Source organism: Esox lucius, chromosome 1, assembly GCF_011004845.1.
Source record: "Esox lucius isolate fEsoLuc1 chromosome 1, fEsoLuc1.pri, whole genome shotgun sequence".
Lineage (NCBI taxonomy): Eukaryota > Metazoa > Chordata > Actinopteri > Esociformes > Esocidae > Esox > Esox lucius.
This window is the reverse complement of record NC_047569.1, coordinates 25,262,501-25,287,602: the sequence shown is the minus strand read 5'-3', so window position 1 is coordinate 25,287,602 and position 25,102 is coordinate 25,262,501. Positions and strand designations below refer to the sequence as shown.

Genomic DNA, 25,102 nt, shown 5'->3' with positions numbered 1-25,102 from the left:
CATTTGGGAATGGGTAACACTCAGTAACATAGCTAATTTATTAGAACGATAACAGCGCGTAAGCACAGTTCTTAACGACTATCTAACCCGAGAGCCTGGACTCAAAAATGGTTTCAAAACAGTGGCAACCGCGGTTGTTCCCAACAGTGCACTTGTTTTGAATGTATATGAGGCACATGATTGGACTGAAGGGTATGTTGTAATTCGCATGCGCACTGAGTCTTTCAGTCGGAAGGACAGTTAAGACCAATATTTGTCAGTGGTTAGAGACATTGGAGGGGAAGAAAGAGTATATTTCTCGATCACAAAGTCTGGGGCATCGGTGAGTGTTTTCAAATTTACATACACTGGCACAATAATAATAGGTAATCGGCTACTGACAGTGGTAACATATGAAACAAATAAAAATGCGCCTAAACAGCTGTTGTGCAGTGAAAGGACCATTGTTTTCTTGCAAAAGCTTACACTCCAACATTTTTACAAGTCTCTTCACGCTTTTTATATATTTAGCTTGATATAAGTATTATTACAGTAGAACATGTTGAGTATGCGAAGTCATTATGGAAACAGGCTAGGCTTCTATCAATCTTCGTTGTACAAATGTAGGCTGCAGTGTGAACTGTACCACACTGGATTGTAGTCGTGTCTGATTAGTTCAAACACATTCACATTGTGCACAATTTGTCTCGTTAAATAAAAGCTCACTAACATTATCAATCTGGTGTAGATGATTGAGCATCACGGGCATTACCCGAATCAGGCAGGCATTTATGAATGAGATTGCAATGTAATTTAAATGAAGTCCAAATATACACACGACGGCTTTCGTAAATCGTGCAGCCTGCCAACAAAATGAGTGTCAGACTTTGACACACTCAGCTCAGTTCTGATATTTTCGGTATGAGTTTTTTTAATTACATCCGATCCTTTTCGAGCTGGTCTGATTAGTGAAAAGACTAGGTAAAAAAACAATTGCGTAGCCTGTCTAAAGAAAACAGAGTGGCGAGGTTTCTGTTAGCTGGAACTTTTGTGAATGTTACATTTCCATGATTCCAAAACTATCCAAACAATTGCTTTTTAGTTGGGCAACCTGTTATTTCAGTTAATCCTGCTAATAATGGAGAGGAAAACCACTATATTACATCCCCATTCAAATGAAGAAATATACTGAAACGATTCTCATGTCTGGTCTCATTATAGTTAATCTCAACCATCCTTACGTTTTATGTGGGATGTTGGTTGCAGAGTTGTTGAAGTGGTGTTAATTGTAATATCTTAGACCGAGACAGTATACTGAAATAGCTTCTAGCAGTTAAGTGTAAGTCATCCAGTGTGAAAAGTCCCCCTGTGTGAGGTTATCTGCTGCTGTCAAATTATTTCAGGGGGTGGTTTGGCATCAGCTCATTTTAATAGGCTACTAAGCCACATCATTGACCACAAAACTTTGCAGGTTGTCATGCCTTTGCTTTTGTGTGTAATTGTTGATGAAACGGTACAATTCACATCACATCACTCTATTTAACAATTTTAATCAAACTTTTGAGTGGGCTTTGCTCTTGATTCTTTTCTCCAATTGCAGACTAAATAATGCATTACATGTAAAGGGCAGAAGCAAGCCAGGTGTGCAGAGACTCATTGTCCTGTCTCACCACACCAACCCTCAACATGGATAATCTGGAGGAGGACCTGACATGTTCGGTATGCTATTCACTCTTCGCTGATCCCCGTGTCCTGCCCTGCTCCCACACCTTCTGTAAGTCCTGCCTGGAGAACGTGCTCCAGGTCTCTGCTGTCTACACCATCTGGCGTCCGCTGCGGCTCCCGCTCAAGTGCCCCAACTGTCGCAGTGTAGTAGAGCTCCCGCCAGCGGGTGTCGACGCATTGCCCACCAACGTCTCCCTCCGCGCCATCATCGAGAAGGTGACCATTCAATCCGCTTTATTCGCACCTTGGGCATTGTCACATTGGGACGTATTATGTTAGATTGTAATGAAATGGTACGTCATTTATTCTGTCCCCGTCACAACCTCTCAGTTCCAGAAGGACAGCCAGCCACGGTCCCCCTCCTGTCCCGAGCACCACAGACAGCCCCTGAACGTCTACTGTGTCCAGGACCGCCAACTCATCTGTGGCTTCTGCCTGACTGTGGGCCAGCACCAGGGACACCCCATTGATGACCTGCAGGCAGCTTTCATCAGAGAGAGGCAGGCCCCTGCCGGTCTGCTGGGGAAGCTCTCAGACCACCGCTGGGCAGAGGTGATTTATCTGATTATAATCCTGAAATTATACATTAAATAAGGCCATACACTTGGCCTTTTGTTTTTGTAGGCCTCTGGATTTTCTTTTTTTACCCAAAGTGTTGTCTCCTGAAGTTGTGTGAGCTGGGGCAGCAGCTGGAGCAGGAGAAGGCTAGCTGCGAGGGACTAGTGAGACAGGACCGGCAGGCTGTGGAACAATATTTCCATGGGCTGGAGGTGGTGCTTGCCAGGAAGAAGGTCGCTTTCATGGGGGCCCTGGATACTGCGAGCATGGAAGTGTCCCTGGCCTATGACCCACTCATCCAGAGGCTGAAGGGACTGCAGGTAAGGATAGCCTAGGTCTGTGTTTTCACGGTATTACCTCCTGACCGTTGCAAACTTACAGTGGTATCACTCACCACAGGAGGAGCAGCTGGACCTGGTGTCACTGGGCACAGCTCTAGAGGATGAAAACTCGCCGCTGGACTTCCTGGAAAAGGTGCATCTGTTCCGGGAAAGGGTGGAGGTGCTGGTAAAATCCTCCCTGCCCAAAGTTCCATCCCTCTCCATCACCCCCCGAGCTGCTGACTACTTGGAGCAGCACTGGGCGGGGGTGACCATGGGACACCTAGAGGAAGGGCCAGTCCCTCGGGTCTGTGTCAAGCCCACCGTTGTGGGCATGGTTCTCGGGACAGAGGCAGTGAACCAGCCTGGAGGCTGGGGCCGGTATCTATGGCTGCAGCTTCAACCCATGTCTCCTGTGGTGCTCCTGGGACTGCTGCTGCTTCTGGTGGCCGTGTGGATAAATCCAGTTGTTATGTCAATGTGCTCCTCTCTGCTGCAAGTGTTGCACGGCCTCAGCAGCGAAATGACCAGCTCGATGTGGGAGATGGCAGGCTTCCTGTACTCACAGACAGGAGCTGTGATGGGAAGGTGCAGCTCTGTTATTTCCACACTGGGGGAAAACTCTTATCAGCAGCTGCTATCCCTCTGGTCCTGACAGAAAGACACAAGGTGGGCTCTTTGCTTCTGTAAGAGTCAGGTGATCTTGTTGATAGTATTTTGATGTGCCTGTTTTGTACAAAGGAATTTATTTGTAAGTTTTGCAAGCCAATGCTAACTTTTCAGTCATTTTGCAGATGCTCTTATCCAGTGCAAATTAAAAGAACAGTTATAGATACGTGTCTTGGCCACAGTGGCAAGTTGACTTATTTTTCACCTTCGTCTTGGGATTGTGATAAAATTGGAAGTTCACAGGGCCAGCTAAATGATAGATGTTTTCAAAGTTAGTCATTGTGCTTACACTACTAAGCAACTCTTGTCAAAATGCATGCAGAGACACTGAAATGGTATCCACAAGTTTAGTTGACTCTGCAGAAAGTTGTCATTGCCAAAATATATAACTATTAGTCTGAAAGGGAATTACAGTAAAAGGCTGCTTGGTGGCTCAGTCAAGCTGCAGTGCTGAACAGTGTTGGGGTTAATTCCATTTCAATTCTGAAAGTACTCATTCCATTTGTTTGGTCAGGTTTTGGAGAAGGTACCTGATTTCTATAAAAAGGATCAGATAACAGGTGACAAACAAATGTTAAGTTTCTTGGACCAGTTTTGCAGACACAGAATAGGCCTAGTCTTGGAATAATGTAAATCTCTGTTGAGACTGATACACCAGGACTGCGAAACTGTCCGCTTTAGTTTCAGTTGGGAATTTACACTTAGGACCAGATTCAATAATGATATTGTCTAATTGTCATAGTCATGTGCTAATGAACAATCTGTGTTTACCATGAATAACTCTCTCGGTAAGCATTTTTTACCAGATTTATATGCGTGCTAATATCCTGCTACAATTCAGGATACTGATGTATTATGTTTTCAAGTTTAGGCATAAACACCTCATCCTGTAAACAATAACCAGAAAGAGTTTTTAGAAACCTGGATAAGATGCCTGGGATATCCTGATTTTAGCTGAGAAACTGTTGCATATAAAGCATCTCAACCTGTTGGTTGTTTTTTGAGTTATGTGCAGGCTGTTATATACTATACTATGGGTATTGAAATGAAAAGCTGACAAAACAATCATGTTTCTGATATTTATTGTGGATGAATACTCTGCGTAGGTGGTGAAAAAGTTTTCATTCTGTTGCTGAGACAGGATTTTACATTTAGTGTCCTTTTAATACAAGAAATGGATCATTTTTCAGGACTGCAATGTGCCCAGATTTAACAAATATACTTCAATTAGGTATCATATTTGTAAATGGAATAAATGTGAATGTAAACAATCTATCCTGAAAGACTAGCAGGGATATGAGCGATTATACGCCCAGGATACTATGCACATGTATACATTGTCACTGCCTTAAAACCGCAATGCCTATAACCTGTGATTGGATTAGGCCGCAGCCTTAGGGCTCAACTCAATCAAACCCACATTGCGAAAGGAGCTCCTGCATAAACACTGCAATGGTCCGATGAACTCAGACTGGTATTGGTTACTGTATAAAAACCAAACTACTACCAGGGCAACCCCACTCACAGGTATGCATGTGTTCATTTTCCGAATTACAAGTGTGTAGAAACAGGATACTGTAGACACAGTAAACATTGCTATGGTGGGACTGATGGAATCCAAGTCATAACTTTACTGTGCCTAGTACTTGGAACTCAATATGCATAAGGATCACAATGACAGGCAGTACATTGAAGAGAGTGACCTTAACCCTAACTAAAGCTGATCCAAGGGACAATCTGCCTCTTATCAGAAAGGTAATATGACACGTTCCATCATTTGCCTTAATACTTACGACATTTAGCAAGTCAGTGTCTTAAAGGAATGCAAAGTTTTCATAACCTCATACACAGCTGCAGTATTTCAAAGACATTACACCTGTACGTTTTATGCTTTGTAATAAACAATTGTTAGGCCTAGATGAAACAAGCTATTTATGTCCAGAAAAGCCTTCTCTGTATACTTATTTCAAGTACTGATTTTCTATTAAGTGTGTTCATTCTGTAATTCATGTCTGACAATAAAGATTCTCCTGCACTCTGCCAGAATTAAATGAATGGAAAAACAGGGTCGGGGTAGATTCTGAATTGAGTTTCAAATCACTCTCCATTCACTGCTACTCAATTTAAATTCTGGAACTTTATGGAAGCAGTATTATTAAAGTACAATTACACTGAATGAAATGCCAGCAACTGAATATATTTTAATTAAAAAAACATCACCATAGTTGTTTAGTTTGACATGGTTACCAGCATAATGACGGTCAAAACACATTAGATTAGTAACACAATTGACTACAATGTTCTTAAGATAATGTTGAGGGTTACCTGGTTTTAATAGCTACAATGCATTAGATTAAATTGAAATGCACTTGAAATGGTATGTGTTTTCATTGCATTGGTAAGTGCATATGATTTATATAAATAAAAATATAAATGTATCAGAAATGTATTTCACTTGCTTTGAATTATACTTAAATTCCAATTACCAACTAAGGCCAAGCCTAGAGGAGAATTAGTGTGGTTGATTGAGCATTGGTACAGAGCTCCATAAAACCTTGCAGGATAACTCAAAGCATATTTGTGGTATAAAATGAAAAACATCTTTCATAGGAGATTTCTAGATCCATTTCAAAAAAGTATTTCGTAGTAGCTTCTGCCACCTGAGTTTTAATAAAATATCTATAGGACAAAGTTATATTTTTTTGTAATTAGAATTGGCTAAATACAGCTCTGGGAAAAACTACAGCTCCGGAGACCACTGCAAAATTATAAAGTTTATCTGGTTTTGCTATTCATAGGTGCATTTGAGTAAAATATATATTTTTTAATTTTGTAAACTACTGACAACATTACTCCCAAAATCCAAATATTTTTTTGAATATAGTATTTGTAGGAAACAAATAGTCAAAATCACAAATTCATTGTTTTCAGACCTCAAATAATGCAAAGAAAAATTCATATTCATTTCTCAACAACAAAATACTTGTTTTAACTTAGGAAAAGTTCAGAAATGTATAATGAGTGGAATAACCCTGATTTTTAATCACAGCTTTCATGAGACTGGGCATGCTCTCCAATAGTCTGTCACATTGCTGTTGGGTGACATTATGCCACTCCTGGCACAAAAATTCAAGTAGCTCGGGTTTGTTTGATAGCTTGTGACCATCCATCTTCCTCTTGATCAAATTCCAGAGGCTTTCAGTGGTGTTCAGGTCTGGAGATTGGGCTGGAAAAACCAATTCTCAGAGTTGGGGAACATTGTCAGTGCAGAAGGAAGCAGGTGTTCTTCCAGGATAACCTTGTACTTGGCTTGATTCATGCATCCTTCACAAAGACAAATCTGTCCGATTCCAGCCTTGCTGAAGCATCCCCAGATCATCACAGATCCTTCACCAAATTTCACAGTGGGTGTGAGACTCTGTGGCTTGCAGGCCTCTCCAGGTCTCTGTCTAAACATTAGACGACCAGGTGTTGGGCAAAGCTGAAAATCTGACTGGTCAGAGATGACTGTACTCCATTCCTCTACGATCCAATCCTTAAGGTCTTTTGCAAAGTTCAGCCTGGCTCTTCTCTACTTCTCATTGATGAAGGGCTTTTTTCTAGCTTTGCACAACTTCAGCCCTGTTCCTGGGAGCCTGTTTCGAACCGTCCTTGCCGTGCACTTCACCTCAGCTGCTGTTTGCCATTATTTTTGTAGTTCACTTGATGTCATCCTACGGTTGTTGTGTGACATTCAAATGAGTTGACGGTCATCTCGGTCAGTGGTCATTTTTGCCCTCTGCCAGTCTGTAGCTTTGTTGTCCCCAATGTTGGTTGCTTGACCTTGTTCTTATGAACCGCCGTCTTTGACAGAAGCAACCTGACGCTCACTGTATCCCTCTGCCAGTAAAGCCAGAATCGAAAACTTATTTTCCTCAAAGCTTTTCTTTTCAACTCTTCGTCATGCTGAATAGTTATTTTTTTAAATTCAAATTACCTTTGAGGTACTACTTGCAAATTTTTGCCAGCCAGCTGGTCCTATTGCAAAGGGATAGTGATGACCACAGCAGTGGCTTTTATACTTTTCCTCGTTAAATTAGATTTGGTTCAGGTAATCATCTATTAAGTTAAGAGGTGTGCCTGTGTTGGAATGTAACAGACACTAGAATGGAATGGCTGCCATACATGTAGAGATGCTGATTTAAGAAACATTAGGAGTGGTCTCTCACATTTTCCAGAGCTGTATGTTGACAAACATCACCTTGTCCTGATGTAAACAGTTAAATGTCAAGCCGGGGTAAGCCTAAACCAAACACAGACCTTATCTGAAGCCATTCTAAAATGCTTTATGGGATAAGTGAATGGTGTAAGGTAAAAAGGACCAATATCACATTCTCCTGCTAGATTTTATGGGGATTGACATGTGAACTCTATTCTTTCAGGTTGTCATAGTTAAAGTTCTCTACACAAAACATGGAAGCCCTACAGCACTATTGTTGTGTCCAATTGTGACCTTATGCCCAATTATTTGAAAACACTAATGGTTGTAAATTGGGAAGCTTGAGTAAATGCAGCTTTTGTGAGTCTTCCTGTGCTACGCATGTTCCATTTAGGGTTACAGAATACTTAACCAATGAGTGAATTTTTAGTAGTCAAAGTATTCCAAGACAAGAAATTAAAAGGGTTATAGTTTAATCAGTGAAAAAGCATTTAATGACAGTATAATAGGTTAAAGTCAGTTTATATACATGGTGAAACAGAAATAATTCAGAAATTCATTTACACATCTTACTAAGTGTGGCTGAATGGGAAAGTAGTTAGCACTGTACTAAGCAGAGATTGGCTCTTTAAAAACAATGGTTTTTGGGTTGATGCCCACACTCTTGGTGGTGTTTTGGGTTTTGTAGATGCCGATCAGACGGTCAGCGATCTCAAACATGTTGTTCCTCAGGGAGATAATGATGAACTGAGCGTTTTTGGTTTGTTCCTGAAGGAGAAAAGAAACCAGCAAGTGAAAATCAAGTACTAAATCATAATTTCCATATTTTTCTTTTACTTATGCAAGTCCAGTTTTAACAGTGGCCTGGGAGAAATTAACCTCCAAGAGCAAGGAGAAAACAATGGGCCAACATGATGCCAAAAGACAGCTTTTCAAGCTGTGTTCTCAGAATAGGCTGTGTGCCACAGGTCCCTGTAATAATGTCCTATTACACAATACTAACAATTGACCGTTCGCAAGTGATGCATATTAACATGTCAAGCTCAGTTCACATTGCCCCATAGAAATGTGTTATTTTCCCATGGAATGGGCATGTGAAAGCATAAATTACTTACCACTGACTCAATAACAGTAAAACATGTTTCACTTCGGGCACCTCATTTCCCAAAGTAACTTGAAAAACTGAACTCGTTCTAGAATGGTCCAGTATTCTAAGCTTGCTTTCCCACCATCTCTGATCGCTCTTACCAGCGATGGTAAGAAGGCAAGCCTAGACCGCTGGACCATTCTAAAAGGAAAAAAAAAACATGAGAATTTATGAAATCGAACAGAAGTACTGTATAGCCTAGTCTAGAGAAGGTGAAGTCTAAGTCTGACTCGTTATTCTCAATCTCAGCAGGTGCTCCCCCCCCCCTTCCTTTGGGAAATGCAATGATCAGCACACATTAGTATGCTCACCGGATAACGTTACTGTGGTGAAAAACATTGAAGCAACCTTCTATTGGATTCACATTAAACACTGAGCTCAAATGTATGATTTTGTTCCTAACTCTGAGTCCCCACGGTTATATCCACAGTGTCAGCACTAATTAATGAGAACATGAAAATTACGTTTTTCAAAGCTAGCTACACTTTAGCTGCCAGCCTGCGCCTGTCACAGGAAAGTAGATAGCTGCTTCTATGTGATGACAGAATAGGCCTCTTCAGTCTATGCAAAACTTATCAATTTAGAAGTGAATATGTTGAATGCATTAATTTAAATATTGAAATATTAATTTCTTGTTTGACGTTAATAGTTAAACAATTTGAATGAAGCCTGCAGCCTATTTTAATTAACAACCTGAAAAAGTAGCTATTATAAATTGGCTACAAACAGACACTTTTGTCAGTGGCAAATGTCTCCCGCTGTCACTCGTTAATAAATATAAAATTCAACAACAGATTTTGCATATGATATAATTCACAACTTCAATGTACTCATACTGACAATTTTTTTGTCCCAAAAAGCAAGGGGAAAAACTTGAACAGTAGAGCAAGTGAGCACCCATTCTACCCACCAACGTAAAAATCTACCCGCATTTGGCGGGTGTTCATTTTAGGCCCTGGGAAGAATTGCATGATTTTGGGCCCAAGTTTCACTGAGCAAAGATAACTACGTTGAGCTGGATATTTTGCTAACGGTACATTTTATGACAATCTCAATGCCACAAGAACAGCTACCTGTACATGCATGGTAGCATAAGAAATACTTACATAAATATAACAGGCAACGATAGAGACATTCTTGAAGTCAAGGGCTGCATCTATCTCATCCATGAAGTAAAGAGGTGTGGGTTTAAAGTGGTGCAAAGCAAACACTAGGGCCAGAGAGCTCAGGGTCTTCTCTCCTCCTGACAGGTTGAAGATCTTCTTCCAGCTTTTCTTAGGTGGACGTACACTGTTAGCATGAACAGAGACATATGAGCCAGAGTAGGGCTTGAGGAACACAAGCATAAAACAATGAAATTCAAAGAATGGTTTGGAGCCTGTCCATTCCACCAGTCACAAGCCTGCAGACACCCAGGCAGTCGCACTGAGTGGCTAGAGAGCAGTGTGGCAAGGCAAACCTATCTGACATTCCTCCTATCAACCCAGGCAGTCCTGAAGCATCAACTGACCTGAACATAATGCCCTCTGAGAAGGGGTCTAGACTGTCAACCAGCTCCAGCTCAGCATCTCCCCCTAGTGTCAACATCTGGTAGTTTTCTTTCAGTTTATTGGTGATGATGTTGAAGCCTGCCATGAATTCATTCAGCCTCTGCTTGCGCAAGTCTTGACAACCGCGTTTGAAGTTGTCCCTCTCCGTAGTGATCTCATCCAGCTCAGCCACTCGCTGCAGGTAAAGTTGCTCCTACATAACAAATATTGAAAAGAGAGAGAGATGAACCTTTTGTAGAGAACTTTCGAATGACAGGTGTAGGTTTCCAATGAATGAAGCCTTAGCTTGATACCCTAACGATTCCCATCGTCCAAATACACGTAAAGAAAACCCCAGGACCACTTCATGTTGTTGAACTATTTACTTTGACTTTAGTAATTGGTACAAAAAGATGGTCAATTTCAGAATCATTAATAATAGAGGTAAAAAAACGGTGGCTCCACTCTCTCCTTGCCTGACTGCCCGCAGATTACAACCCCAAAACCTCACGACAAAATCAAAGACAATTAAAGGCAAGCTCAGTTACTAGGAAGCACCTCACCTAGGAGCCAATATTTGGCAATAGGGGACATATGGTACCCTATTGCCAAATATTACAAATGTAATGTAAATGCGGTTTCATGCATTTTAAATCCACACATTTTAGTAAGTGCGAGGAACAAAACAAAGTTACTACATCAGTTTAAATATGAACTGTAAATACATCAACCTGTAAATTATGTATTTTATTCCTTCTAATTCCTAATAAATTATTAACCGCGTAGTCACTACTGTTTGCATATGAACTTAAATTATTGCAAGCTAATTAGTCAAATATTTATATTTTATCCCGAAATTGCATTTAGGCTCCTACAACAGGACAAAAAAAAAAAAAAAACCAGGGTTTCAAGGGGTTTGATAATGTTTCGACCTAAAGGCAGAGCGTTGGACTACCTTCTTCTTGTACTCTGCAATGGCTCCAAGGTTGGGCTTCATCTGGGCACAGCGGGCCTCCAGCAGGGAGATCTGGTTGGTGATGATGTCAGGCCCCTTAATGGCAGCCAGGTCAGTGGGGGTCAGCACAGGCAGCTCCTCCGCTGGTTGGTCCTCTATGGCGTGGAGGGAGAGCTTAGATGCCTGGAAAGGACAGGGATAGTCACTGAGCAAAGCAGAGAGATGATTAAACTACTCCCTAGCAAATGAATACACTAAACATGTTATGGGAACTAACACTTTTAGATGGTATCTTTAGATACACAAACAATGAAGCATGCTTGAACCTCACGCACACGAAACACCCAGACACCCACCTCTCTCTGCCAATGTTTGATCTTGTTGGTGTGTTCAGTGATGCAGGTGTCGATCTGTTCCACTTGGAGGCGGACACTGAGGGACTCCTCCTGCAGGGCATGCTCCTGCTCCTGTAGGGCCTTAATCTCCCTCACCACCCCCTGGTACTGCTCCTGCACCTCCGGCAGTGCAGCTTCAGCCTCCTGGCAGGTCTTCATGATCTCTCCAGCCTCCTCCTCCAGCCCCTTCAGGAGCTCTGTCAGCTCACCAATGCTCTTCACATTTTCCTCCAGCTCCTCCTCTAGACGACTCACACCCTCTTCACACTTCTTTAAGTTACTGTAAGAACAGAAACGCAGTCGTAAGAGAAAAGTATATATATTAACACCTAGAAGCCAGATGAGTTTGTGTGTACAAGTGAATAAAATACTCACCGGCCTGCAGTTTTGATGGCCACCTGGGCCTTTGTGATGGATGAGGAGCAGTCATCCAACTCCTTGTTGACCTTGTCAAGTTTATCCTGCTGGGCTTTGAGCTTGTGGCTGTTGATGTCCACAATGAGAGTGTGGAGCCTCTTCACCTCAGCCTCCACCTTCCCTGCCTTACTGGAGGCTGTCTCAAAGTCTGACAGAGACCGAAAAGGGTGAGAAACACGGGGAAAGCCTCAAAGGTAGCAGGGACAAATGCTGTGGTAATTGTCCCTGTAGCAAACAACTTGCAGAAAATACCAACTGACGTCTGACTAGGGTTCACTGTATTAAAGCTAGATCATTGTCCTGAAGACTACCGACAGTATAGCCTGCCACAGCAATTTCTGAGTGCCTCCACTTCAATGAGTTACATTTCAGGGTTAACAGTTTTCACCTTGCTGGAACGCCTTCAGGGTCTTCTCTAGCTGCTTCTGTTTGTTCTTGTCTGGGGCAGCAGCCAGGACATTAGCCTCCAGCTCCTTGATCTGGGGCTTCAGATGAGCCTCCTGCTCAGTCAGGCTCTGGGAAAAGAAACAGTCAACCACAGCCTCATAAACTGGACGCACTGATCGGTCTGATAACTCAAACACTGTAGTGTTTCAGGGAGTAATAGATCACTTAATTTCAAAACGGTTACTAATACATTTGAAAAACTAGATTACTTTAATATTCGTAACGTACGTGAGGGAAAACATGATCATTGTGTGTTGATTTGGTTTGTAAACAGACTCACACTACTGCAATAAATTATAAAGCCCATATTAGATTATTGTAAGAATATAAACAAAAGTTGTAGGTCTTGCTTGTTATCCAGCGTTTATATCTAGATTAGAGTACATAGAGCACTCGTCTTATGTTCAGAAGCTTGATGAAGACAGACAATGCTTATTTTTTACCTTATCCATATAAAACAGTTTGCAAATGAGCTCTCTTCCCAATGATGGTACAATGTACAGACAGGACCCAAACATCTCTCTTGCAACAGCATATTTTGGATACTAGCCCAAATTAAATACAAGTTTGTGAGAGTATACTACTTAACTTGCTGGTGATGCACAATCACACATTTTTACATTCATAAGACCCAATGTGTCAACAATGACAAGAAATATAACAGTAGTAGGCACATTTGTATGGTAATTTTCACCCAAAACAAATGTCAAATAATATCTCACTATGGTTCTTCCTCCCTAATTTGGAGAAATTGTGTATTCTATGGCCCTGCCTCATCAACAACAGGTTACATGGCCTTCTTCATCCCAACAACTCCACAGAAGGTTTGCAAGTGTCAAAGATCAAAACGTGTCACTTTTCCCAACAACCTTTTAGCTTTCATAAGCCCAACCTGCCACACAAAGAAAAGGAAACACTGCCCAACATCAAGACAACACTACCACTAACTTTGTTGCACTGCAACATCATCCAAAATCAGAAGTTGCTGTATAGCCATTCATGCAAAGCCTGCTGTACACGGTCACTGCTAATGAGAACAATGTTGCCATAGTAGCAAACCACTGGCTGCCGGTGGAGTATTTCAAAGCTAGGGTGGTCATGGAGAACTGCAGCCATTTTCAGAATTTAAGGACTAGTGTTAAGTTGATGGGCAAAACACTGATTTTAAGGATGAGATCCACACCGCCTACTCCCGGAAATGCTTCAGTGCATGTAATGTCCAACATGAGACACGGCCCAAAATACATTCAGTTTGACTTAAACAGGTCTTAGGAAAAATAATGACAGTGGTCAATACGCAGTTGCTGTGTATGAACCGTGTGGTTACCTGCATGCTATTGCTGTATTTCTCCAGGGTGTTCTTCATCTCTCTGAGCTGCTGTCGGAGTCTTGGGACAGTCTCCTCCAACTGTAGCTTCCTCTCTTGGCAGCCCTGCAGCTGCACCACCTTCTCACTCAGTGTTTTCTCCATTCGGTCCAGCTGAAACACACACGACAGCATGTTATTACCAGAAGTGAGTTAATAGTGAACATAGCAGTGATTAGAGAAGGCTCTAGAAATCTGCCCAGAAAATCTCTTGCCTCCTGCTGGGAGACCTCCGTGCCAATTGAGGATCCCATCCTGCCCCGCATGACTCTCCCTCCACCTCCAGTCATGGTACCTAGAGAAGGGGACAGGGACAGAGTTACTGACATTCGGGGCTGCCCACTGGCAGGGGAGGTTTTACAGTGTTATAAATATTTTTTAAATGCAGAATTGATAAAAAAAAAAAAAAAAAAGTTGCCTGAAGCCCTTATTTTTTCTTAATATTATCAGATGAGCTCCACACAGCATGGATGAAACAAGTTCATTTTAAAAATGGTTCCTACTGCATTGGTAAGCAGTTTATAACAGTAATGACTATGGGGGTTGAAATATAGATTCTCAGCTTTTAATGGAGGGTATTTGCATACACATTGGTTTTACCATTTAGACATTACAACACTTACACATGTCAGGGCACACCTGCATGCTCTGTCACTTTTTGTAGCAAACTAACTTGGTCATCCTCTCAGGCTAACTAGCAGTTTGCATTTTGCAGTGGGGATTAACTTAAGTTACTTGTTTCTGACTAAACAGAGAAATTTCTGGGGACAGACACCAAAAATGTGAATACACCCAAAAGTAAGCCACAGCACGACATCGTAGCAACTGGACAAATTAAAATACAAGCAAGCAACAGCTGACAAACGTTTCTTCAAAACAAAAAACAAAACAAAAGTTGCATAATTATTGTGACTGGAGGAAAGCGGAAAGTCAGAATAATCAGGCTGAAAATCCTGTCCTCCCCAAACTCATTAATACTCATATGAAGAGTACAAGGACTGGAATTTAGACTAAAGAGGCTGATTCCCAGGCTAATCATATTGTGTGTACAAAATAAAAACCTAAACGTTCTGTAACAGATACCTGATAGAAAAAATAAATAAAAAAAAGTGTTAATTGCTTTCTATTATTTGACTATATTAACTGGATGGATTGTATTGGTACTTTATAATAACAAGTACTTTGTTTATAATTAATTCACACGCTAAAAAACACAATGGAATGTGATAGAGAAATGTGCGAATCTACCTACTTTTAAAAAGTTCAACCAATCCCACTCATGATAACAGCGCAGTCCTCCTACACTGCTCCGGGCATTCAACAACCATTTACCAGGTAAGTATGCTAAGAACACATTCTCATTTACAGCAACAACCTGGGAGCAATTTTGCATTAACTGTATTGTTCTGGGATAGAACAACAGGTTTATCTGGGCATTAGAACCAGCGATCCTTCATTTACTGGCCCAAACTAAGCTACCCGCAGGCCATGACACGACAGAGTAAAGCATTATTGGCTGAATAGACTTATGCAATTCACTGCATGATCATAAAATTCACATATACACATCCATTTATGCAGCCCCAAAAACTATTGCTATGAGGTTGTACATTACAAGTGGTTATGTTGTTTTCTGCCGGTAGCTATTAAGGATGTTTCAATGAGCCAACATTGTGTACAAAAACAGACTAAAGGCTGGGAATGTTCATGACAAACGAGCAGGAGTAGTGATCACAAGTCACTCATAACGTGACTGATAAGATAGCTAGCCTATGTAACTAGCTACCTAAATATTTAGCAAACTAGAGACGTGAGTACCAAGGATGTATGGATTTTGATTTCCTTTGCTAGATTATAACAGGTTTGCTGATCTTGAAGGAAAATTATCCACAGTGTTAGATCTCATTTTGAACTTCAAGTTAGGAACTTCCTGAGACATTTGCCACAAGTTGGACAGTATGCACAGTACACATCACATTGTATACCTAGTTGGACTGTCACGGTCATGTAAAGTCGATCTACTGTGTACGTGGCTGACCTTCAGCGGTTTGGACTCACGAGACAGAACTAAAGATAGAGAACAGGGCGCCAGCCTTGTATCAGCCAGGTTCTGCTCTGTACTAGTAGATTGCTTTGTTTTTTCCTCCCCTCTCTGTAATAACGATTAGAAATGTAATGATGTGTGTAGAATGATTAGACCTAGTTTATATACTCGGCTGTGACATTTATTCATAGTCTGTATTTTTATTTATTTTTTAAACCTGTGACAACGCAAACTATGTGCTTTGGCTGTCACTCACTTAGGTTTTAATACATTTACTTTGATGGAGTGCAACAATTAATATAAATTGTAGCCAATTCAATGCATTTGGCCACAATCAAATGGGCATTAAACATTGGTTTGGACAGAAGCATGTATTGGCAGAGGCAGAAAAAAAGTAGACAGTCTACAATTCCCTGTCATTCATCAATGAAATCTTTATAATCAACTATAAGCTGAAAAAATATGCTTTCATCTGTCCCTCATTAGAGTTTTGCTGATCTTGCTCTAGTGAACATTACGCATAGTTGTTGCTGGTGCGTGGAAATGAGGGAGAGTAAGCCTACCTGTTTGAGGTTGTTTAATCAGGGCAGGTATGTTACCAAATGTAAGGGGACTCCCATAGTATGCATATATTTGGGGAAAATAACTTGTCCTGCTTATCTTTTTCACCCTTATTTTACCAGGCAAGTTGATTGAAAACACATTCCCATATTTTGAGCTGATCTGGGAGCAATTATGGTTAACTGCCATGCTTGGTGACAGAACAACAAATGTTCAGACTTTTCAGCTGGGGGATTATATCTACAAACCTTTCAGTCACTGGTCAGATGCTCTCAAGCTTTAGGATACCTGCTGCCCCATTTTGTGACTTTTGTAAATGTTCTTATAATCTGAAGTTGTATAGTTGCTACTGTCTGCAAATAACAGTTTCATGCCCAGATGACAAATGGCTAATTTAATTACTTGAACTTTGATTGGCTATGGCCCACCGGAATACCTGGACAAAAATACAATTCTTATTTATTGAAGTGGCTATTGATTGTACAAATACAGAACTAAAATATATTTTACTTCATGAATATATTAAAATTAGAAAATTAACGAAACACACCTGGAAGCCCTTTTCAAGACTATAGAAATACAGCTCTGGAAAAAATGTAGACCACTGCACCTTTTTCCAATAAAGTCAAAAGGGACGGTTGAGAGTGAGGAACAGAAGGCTTAAAATTGAGAGACCACTGCAAATTGAACGCTTCTGTTCCTCACTCAAAACTTTCCTTATCAACTTATTTGGAAAGGAAAGAAAAAAGTGCAGTGGTCTCTTAATTTTTTCAGGAGCTGTATGTTACAGGCAAATTACTCAATCGTAGTGCTTTTGGGACAACAGTCCCGCTGTGTCTGTCAAAATACAAATAAACCGCAAACCAACACGCCAAAATGGTGGTGTAGTGAGATGTTTAGACGGAGCTTTACATCCATGGGATCTGAATAACATGACATTATTAAAAGAACCATAAATTCTGCTCTGTATCAGAATATGCCAAGTGACAACAACATTTGTTTGGTCACTGCAGCTAATTGTGCTAAAAGTAGTTAGTGTAAGGGTGAATCAGGTGTTGACTAATTTGACCATTTAGAATTTATGAAATGTATTAAATATTTGTTCACACCAGTTTACATAATTTAATATCAAGTATTACACAAAAATCATAAAATATTCAATGACAAACAATTTTTGACAATCAACAAAGGGGCAAATACGTCTTCATGGCTGTATACTGTGTGTTCCGAACCCTGCCGGGGTGTGGTATATGTAAGCAATAAGGCACGCCAGGGTGTGGTATACAGACAATACACCATGGCTAAGAGCTATTCCTAGGCACTGTGTTGTTAACCAACTTTTAATTGCAGTAAGGCATCTAAGGGGTTTCTGGTATATCGCCAATATACTACTGTTAAGTGCTGTGTCCAGGCACTCTGCACTGAGTAAGAGCTTTTAGCCTTATTCTAGCATGCATAACATGTTATGCTATAGCACCTACAGTACGTAAATGAAAAACTGTATTCTGAGATTTGAGGGTTGTGATGTTGCATTTCATGTTCCAGCACTTTTTAAGCAATCATTTTGAAAATTAATTTAAGGGCATTTTGACATGCTTTTCACAAACAAGCACTGGGTCAAAGTTGCATTTATCAATAATAATTTCTTACCAGTTTGCGTAGAACGATAAAACTGTTTGATAAATCCCACTTATTCTATGTATACGCACATTCCTGATTCCTTTCATGAGTACACATTTATGACTGTTATTATGCAATATAGATCAATTATTTCCAACTTGGACACGGCTCAGACATAGACACATGGTCTCGACCTTGAACAGAACATTTAGTGACTCCACTACGTGCTGACAAATCATGTTCCTGGAGATCTAGCTTCTTGTAGAATCTCTCCTACCCTAATTTAACACATTTCATTCTAATAATTTGCTATATGAGAAGCTAAATTGGGTTAGACAACTAGGGTTGGAGAGAAAACTTAGACAACAGTACATCTCCATGAACAGGATTGGGCAGACCTGCTCTACCTCAAAACTATATGTGCTTGTCAGAAAACCTATCTAACAAGTATTCATTATTTTAGGGGGCATGTAAGACCAGATTTTAATAAGATTGAATGTTGCTTGAATGCAATCAGTCTACCCACCAGCCATCTCTATGATCTGTCCCTGCAGGGTAACCACTCTCCAGCGCTTGTCCTTCTGGAATGCGAGGCGCGTGGCCTGCTCTAGGTCCTTGGCCACCAGTGTGTCCTTAAGGGCAAAGTAGAATGCTGGCTTCATACTCTCATCCTGCACCTTCACCATGTCAAACAGACGGGGGATGTTTTCCGGGGTGGATATGGGGCCCATCTTATTTTCCCACACCTTCATCTGGAAGGACATAGCGGAATGAAAACTGTTAGAGAAAATGTTAAAGAAAAAATACAGAAGAGACAGCGAGAGAGACAAAGAGACAAAACAAGCTCACAAAAAGCTGAGGTAGGGCTTTGCATTTGAAATAAAAAATGTTGGCAAAATTGTGTACCAGTTTTCTCCATAGTAAAACAATGACAGGCTGATTACTGAAGTCTGACTTGGGTTCACTGAAGCAAATCTCAGAGTCAGCTCAGTGCCCTGAAAACCATTGACAGCATGTAGCTTGGAGCATTGTCATTTCAGCAGGCAAGTTTACGCATGAACAGTTAAACCAGGATGTACAGGATTGATAGGGTTGTTCTGACCTTGTCCAGGCCAATAAAGGTGGCTACTCCAATGTTCTGGGCCTTGAGGAAGTTGACACATTTCTGGGCAGTGTTGATGCTGTCCACCAGGATGTTGTCCAGAGAGCCACAGCTGGACGAGATGGCAATGTCATACTTCTCATCAATGGCCCCTAGGTCACCCTATAGGGACAACAATAGTCCATCTAAGTAGATTCTTATAGAAAGGAGAGCACATCTCCCAGCTACCAAATGGCACCTGTATAGCAAATACATGCAGTCTTTACCAGTCTTCCCAGGATGCCAGGTATTTTGCCGCTCCTCTTCTGCTGCATGAGGGCATCAAGAACCTTCCCCCGGCTGCGGTTGGAGGACAGGGAGCTCTTGGCCTCCTCCACCTTCTGCCTCATGTCCTTCACTAGCTCCCTCGCCTGCCCGTCTGCCTGCAACAGTTGCTCCAGCTCGGCCTCATCCTGAAGCAGACAAACATACATGGTCATCAGCACACATGAAATGCATAATAATCCATCTTACACATCTGATCGTCCACCCCCAACCTTAAGAGCAGCTTGAGTCTAGACACCCACACACGTACCTTCTTAAGCTCCTGTTCACACTGAGGTATTTTGAGCTGCAGCTCTTTGACGGTGGCACGGCGGTCTCGCAGGGTGTTAGAGGCTGTCTGTAGGGCCTGCTTGGCTGTGTTCAGCTGGGTCACAGCGGTGTTGTGGCGACTTAGGTAGATGTCCAGCTCAGACTGAGCCACATCCTGACGGGAACGTGTCTCATTCACTGCCTTACTCAACCCCATCAGCTCATTCTCTTTAGTCTGTCAAAAATAAAATACATTTTGCTACTACCATTTTTGTAATGTTTGAAACTTTAAAATTGAGTAAGAGGATAAAGACTATCAGAGCATAGCAAGCGTTGTCTGCTCCACTCATTGATTGCTAGAGATGTCTGGGCTGCATTTAGCATTCCACTACTGCTGTACAGATGTTGGCTAACAAATAATGAAACAGCATTTACAAATGTTAAAAAACAATTTACACAAAGACTAGAATACAACAATCCAAGAAGATAGCAACACCTCTTTCAGATCAGCTCTTTTCTCAATCAGTACACAAGAGCTTGCAGGATTGACATTGAGAAAGCTACACATTTTTCTTGGAGGACATCTTTCACAAAAAAAGGATTAAGAGATTTTTTAAATACTCATACATATTCCAATTTTGAGAACATTAAAACCAATTAGGTCTATTGAAAATTATATTGTACACAAATGAGTGGCACAGAAACTTTCTAACAATTCTATTCCAGTAAGTGAAAGAAATGTTGTTCATTGACTACCAGAACTCTTACAACTGATTGCCATTTTCTGTGCGTGCTGCCCAACTGGTGTGATGACAATGAACAACATTTGTTTTTGTTGCCATTTCTACAGTTGTGGGGAAAGTCCGTGCCTGTTTGTGAGCTACAATTTTCAACAGCCTATTGGGTTAATTGATTTGGAAATGGGATTGTACTGAGAAAAATGCACCTACATTCAGAAAATGCTTCTGGACCTGTAATTTTATAGTACAGTATTTTATAGTATGGCCTATGGTGATTCTAAAAGAACTCCTGACAATGAAACACACCCACCTCCTTTTCCTGCTGCAGGCCACTGGTCTCTTCCTTCAGGCTCTCCATCACTTCTTTCAGTTTCTCCTCCTCTTTTACCTTCTGTCTCTCCAACTCTTCCCGGCGAGAGGACGCTTCAGAGATGATCTTCTCACTGCAGGCCGGCACATTACGTACCTCCTCCAGCTGACAGTGTAGAGGAAAACATTATTTTGGGCACAAAAGATAATTAGGACTGTTGACAAAAGAGCGTAAAATTTACTATCGCCGGTAGATTTCTGTATTGGCAAGTACATCATTGTTATGTTCACATGCTTGGTAATTATTCAGTTTCAAATAAACTGCAAAGCCTTCAGATTACTACTTTAGTCAGATTGAAGCAAACAGCATTAAAAGAAATCCTTCTACTGATACAACAATCTGTAACCATGGTAACCTTCTGCCATTAAAGGGACAAGTCAACATTGTTGCTTCATCTCTGACACTGGTCAAAAGACGCAGGTCACAAAACTACAAGAAACTTAACATGTTAGATCTTAATAGGAACACATTTCTTCAAGAAACAGTACATAATATAGTGATTTGTCATGTGTTTTATGGGGTACTTGGGGGAAACATTTAGACTGAGAAACAAAATACAAAAATCAGCGGCTAGTAGGGTTGGTGTATAAATGTGCATAAGAACAAATGGACTATTGGTTAATAGCAATAACATACTTTTCCAACACGTTCGACTATTTACCCAATTCAAAACAGCAATGCAGACTGTAGAAAGAGTAGAGAGCACTAAGCACAGAAAATGTCCAATTTGGAATAATGTGCATTCTGTCTCATTATCAATAATCTATTAAATCAATTTCTGTGCCTAATGGTGCTCCGTTTCAAAAAGCTGTTGTTTGCAAAGTAATAATCACGAGGGGAAAACAAAATAAAAGAAATAGCAAGATAGGCTAATCAAATAGGAAGTTTAAATAAACCAAAATGTTTCTGCTTCACACAATTTGGGCAAAATACATTGTGCTGTCAGAAATCACTCCCTGAAAACCAAACAGCACAACCATATGCTAGATGCAGTAAATGTTATCATGACTTTAATAGGCTATTTCTAATTTGTCTTGTTTATTTATGTCCTTAAATAGTGTAACAGCTGGAGATCCTGCTTCCTGCAGCTGCACTTTGAATAAGCATAACAAAAATGTACGCTGGGTTTGTCTCACAAACAGCTTTATTTAGAATAGCTTACTAAGTGGCCTCGGGTGGTCCAGCGGGCTAAGCCGCTGTCTCCGGTACAGCATAGTTCTGAATCCGGGCCACTGATCGGTCAACAAAAATAAAGCATGGCAAAAAACCAATGGAAAATATATAATAAAAAGCAAAACCAATAAAACCATACAAATTATTGTATGAATAAATGAAATTCACCGCTAAGTGAAATTCATTTTTTCATTTCACAGAAGATTTGCCTATAGGCTTTGACTTTCGATAAGCTACAGTACACTTTAAAATATAAAATGAAATTAAATATTCTTATAAGAAACCATGTCTGTAATATTTTCACTATTTTCTTAGGTCTTTATCCTCAATTAAAAGCTATTAGCCAGGGGCACCGGGTCTCCCTAAAATCACAGCATTTTACCAAGCTTGCAACTTAGTGGGTGTGGCTTATACCAAGTACAAGGCACGTTGAGACAAGCTCATTGTACGGTCAAGATTTTGCCAGAGGCAAACTCTGTGGAAAAGGAGTGATGTGTTGAGTTACTTGAATATCTACGAATATAGCACATTTCTGCCAGCGGTGATAAAATAAACAATATACTAGCTAAATTATGTAACAAAATGAAAAAAATTGGGATAACTTGAACAGCTGGACAGTTAGCTTTCCTTCATGGTCTAACAAATCCCTGCATTTGCTGAAAGCTATACACCAAAAAAATCAGTCTAAGCATGTGATCAAATGCTCTCCTTAAATACACCCAACCCTACTTTAGAGTAAATACATATTTTATGTCTCTTGCAGATGAGTGCAGTGTGGCAAACTTACAATGACACGAATACACGCAAGGCAGGCATAAGGTTTAGATTTTTAACATAGGAATGTATTTAGGGTATGTACCATTCAAATAATGTTTCTGGGGTGTACAATTCACTGAGAATGCATTTTTAATTTACTAGTTTAATTTTATCTGCTATGCACCAGCTTGCCAAAGTGCTTGCTCATACTCATGTAAAATCTGAAATCTAACATGTCAGCATTACTAAATTACACTTGTTGATAATTGGTTCTTACTATAGTGAACTCAAGCATTCAATGGTATAAGGTCTATAGGACAAGCCTGGAGTTAAACAGAGCTGCTCACTCAATTGTCCGAATTTTGGTAGTAATTTGAATACAAAATATTTAATATAGTTTAATTTCACAATCAAATCTGCACCTTAATTTTTTGTAACATGTTCATGTACAACAGCAATTTGGTGTCACCAACCTATAAAATACCTCAGCACTCATGCTGAAAACATGCAAGGAACATGGATCATGCACATTGTTCATGGTGTGATGTATGATGCAAGGCTTTGCCCTCAGGTGAAATGGGGAAACCCAATGAACACCAGTGTTTTTACAGAGACCCAAGGAACACCATGTCTTTTTTTTTGGTTAAAGATGACAGCAGTGTGGTAATAATATTATATGTTACTTATATTATTCTTATTTTAAACAGGTAACTACATTCCACTGTGGAAAAAATATATTTTGAGGCCCTGGTTGAAAGGCACAACCTTAAACTGAGAATGTTCAAAAGACATAACTTCAACTAGCTTGCAGACAGCATTAAGAATGCCACTTATCAGATTGGCTGACAACCTTTGTGATCTGCACATGTCTGCTAGTGAGCAGGGTGATGTAGCACAGGGAGTTGAGGAGACCATACAAGCAGAGGTAACTGGGGGTCAAGACAAAATGTAGACGCCCAGAGTATTAAAGGCAATACTTCACTACCAAAGCACAGAACACTGCTACGGTCTATCTGGCCTCTCCAAACCCAACACTACCAAATGACAGCCACGGGTGACACATCTTACAGATAGAGAAGAAAAGACAGACTTCAAACATTAAATGTTGAAGTGACCAAGCCAAAGAGGGGTCCATGGTGAAGACAGGCTGCCAGAAATTTTGAGGTCTAACTGAAAGTTCACAACATCTAGAAGCTTCTGTGGATCATCTAAATTCTCCAAGTTGCTGCAGCTGAACACCCCCTTCATATTTCTTTACTTAATTTCATAAAGATGTATATTTCTGAAAAGCAGAAAGAAAACCCCAAATGCTATCTGTAGGCTACACCGACCTGATTTCATTGTGTATATTGTAGTGGCAGAAGCTGGGCAGTCTAGACACATTGTATCTGAGTAAAGCAAGTTGTGTTTTAACAACCCAGAGATGCTACATTTGCAATGTAGCCTTTACAATGTAGCCTTTACAATAGTTAGATACAGCCATAACAAAGCCTTGGCAGGATAAATACATGATTTGATAAACAGCATGGACTGTGGATGCAAAAACATTCTACATAATCAGGTACACCAGCTACTTTATCAATCCATTGCAGTCTCAGCAGTGTATTTTCCTTCAAGATGGACACCATGAGTCATTAAAGAAATTCTGAAACCTACTCCACGACCGACCTAACCAGAACAAATCAACAGCAAGTTAGGGTAATAAATCACCACACTAGATTTGTGACATTAAGGAAAGTAAAATAGGAAATTGCCTAATTACGCAACAGGGAAATAAATAAAGCATCCTGTAAATCCAAAGATATTCTGTAAATGTCTTCTCCGGTTCTCTGCACAAGAGGCCTTGTATTTTTATAGGAAAGGAAATTGTATTACATGTATCCCTGTTTCACGTTGGCCAGGGGACAAAACCAACAGAATAAGTGATGTTTCAAGTCTGTCTTGAGTACAGAGCAATGTTGAGTTTGTTTATGAGTACATGCTGTGAGTAATGTAGCACATTGGCCACAATCACAGCCTCCTAAGTTATAGATCTGGAGAGCTAATCCTTGTACACACTGGGAGATTGCCCGGTGTGATATACTATAAGAGCGTTAAATCCCAAATAAAAAGAAAACATGACGAATAGAATCCCTGAAGCCTTGAACATAGGAAACTGACTTATATTCAAAGGGAAAGATTGGGGAGAATTTAGGTGGGTGACATTCTTTCTTGTTATATGAATGATTGTGCATACAATAGTTGCAAAACTGACCCAAACTTCAGTACCTTTTCGATACTAAAACAGACCAAAACGCTTTGGGTGGCACTCATTTTTGTGATGTTCGCTACTTCCGTCAAAATAATTTGTTTTAAAGTCTCATGTAAACTAACCCATCCACTTCTGGTTAACCACCATCAAGCCGGTATAGATGTTAAAAATATTTCACAACAACTGAAAATGAGCCCCACATTTCAC

At 40.5% G+C, this 25,102-nt stretch overlaps 2 protein-coding genes across 7 annotated transcripts in view; one reads left to right on the top strand and one right to left on the bottom strand.

Annotated features, from left to right (window-relative positions):
- The first annotated feature begins 7 nt into the window (after positions 1-7).
- trim59 (tripartite motif containing 59) lies at positions 8-5,432 on the top strand. 4 transcript variants are annotated; one of them, XM_010899972.4, is made up of 5 exons: positions 8-322; positions 1,580-1,920; positions 2,035-2,256; positions 2,358-2,582; positions 2,662-5,432. In XM_010899972.4, exons 2-5 carry the CDS (start codon positions 1,666-1,668, stop codon positions 3,235-3,237), a joined length of 1,278 nt encoding a protein of 425 aa, XP_010898274.2. In that variant the 5' UTR covers positions 8-322; positions 1,580-1,665; the 3' UTR covers positions 3,238-5,432. The 4 variants fall into 4 exon arrangements, with proteins under 4 accessions (XP_010898274.2, XP_010898523.2, XP_010898359.2 ...); XM_010900221.4 differs by having other exon boundaries at positions 10-322; positions 2,373-2,582; XM_010900057.3 differs by lacking the exon at positions 8-322 and adding an exon at positions 329-365.
- Positions 5,433-7,905: 2,473 nt separating this feature from the next.
- The window catches only part of smc4 (structural maintenance of chromosomes 4), a 38,950-nt gene continuing 21,753 nt past the window's right edge, over positions 7,906-25,102 (bottom strand). For all 3 annotated transcript variants that reach the window (XM_010901001.4, XM_010900916.4, XM_010901085.4), the window contains 14 exons: positions 20,656-20,820; positions 19,607-19,840; positions 19,299-19,484; positions 19,033-19,194; positions 18,457-18,682; positions 13,921-14,000; positions 13,667-13,819; positions 12,281-12,407; positions 11,851-12,040; positions 11,437-11,755; positions 11,081-11,263; positions 10,107-10,339; positions 9,703-9,886; positions 7,906-8,217 (listed from right to left, as the gene is read on the bottom strand). In XM_010901001.4, coding sequence (XP_010899303.2) covers positions 8,059-8,217; positions 9,703-9,886; positions 10,107-10,339; positions 11,081-11,263; positions 11,437-11,755; positions 11,851-12,040; positions 12,281-12,407; positions 13,667-13,819; positions 13,921-14,000; positions 18,457-18,682; positions 19,033-19,194; positions 19,299-19,484; positions 19,607-19,840; positions 20,656-20,820 — 2,601 coding nt within the window. In that variant the 3' untranslated portion in view covers positions 7,906-8,058. The remainder of the gene's footprint in view (positions 8,218-9,702; positions 9,887-10,106; positions 10,340-11,080; positions 11,264-11,436; positions 11,756-11,850; positions 12,041-12,280; positions 12,408-13,666; positions 13,820-13,920; positions 14,001-18,456; positions 18,683-19,032; positions 19,195-19,298; positions 19,485-19,606; positions 19,841-20,655; positions 20,821-25,102) is intronic.

Excerpts from the sequence above, each read along its gene's own strand:
- trim59 (XM_010899972.4), top strand. The coding sequence starts at position 1,666 with ATGGATAATCTGGAGGAGGACCTGACATGTTCGGTATGCTATTCACTC. Across the intron at positions 1,921-2,034 it reads TCCGCGCCATCATCGAGAAG|TTCCAGAAGGACAGCCAGCC; the intron begins GTGACCATTCAA and ends ACAACCTCTCAG. Across the intron at positions 2,257-2,357 it reads CAGACCACCGCTGGGCAGAG|TGTTGTCTCCTGAAGTTGTG; the intron begins GTGATTTATCTG and ends TTTTACCCAAAG.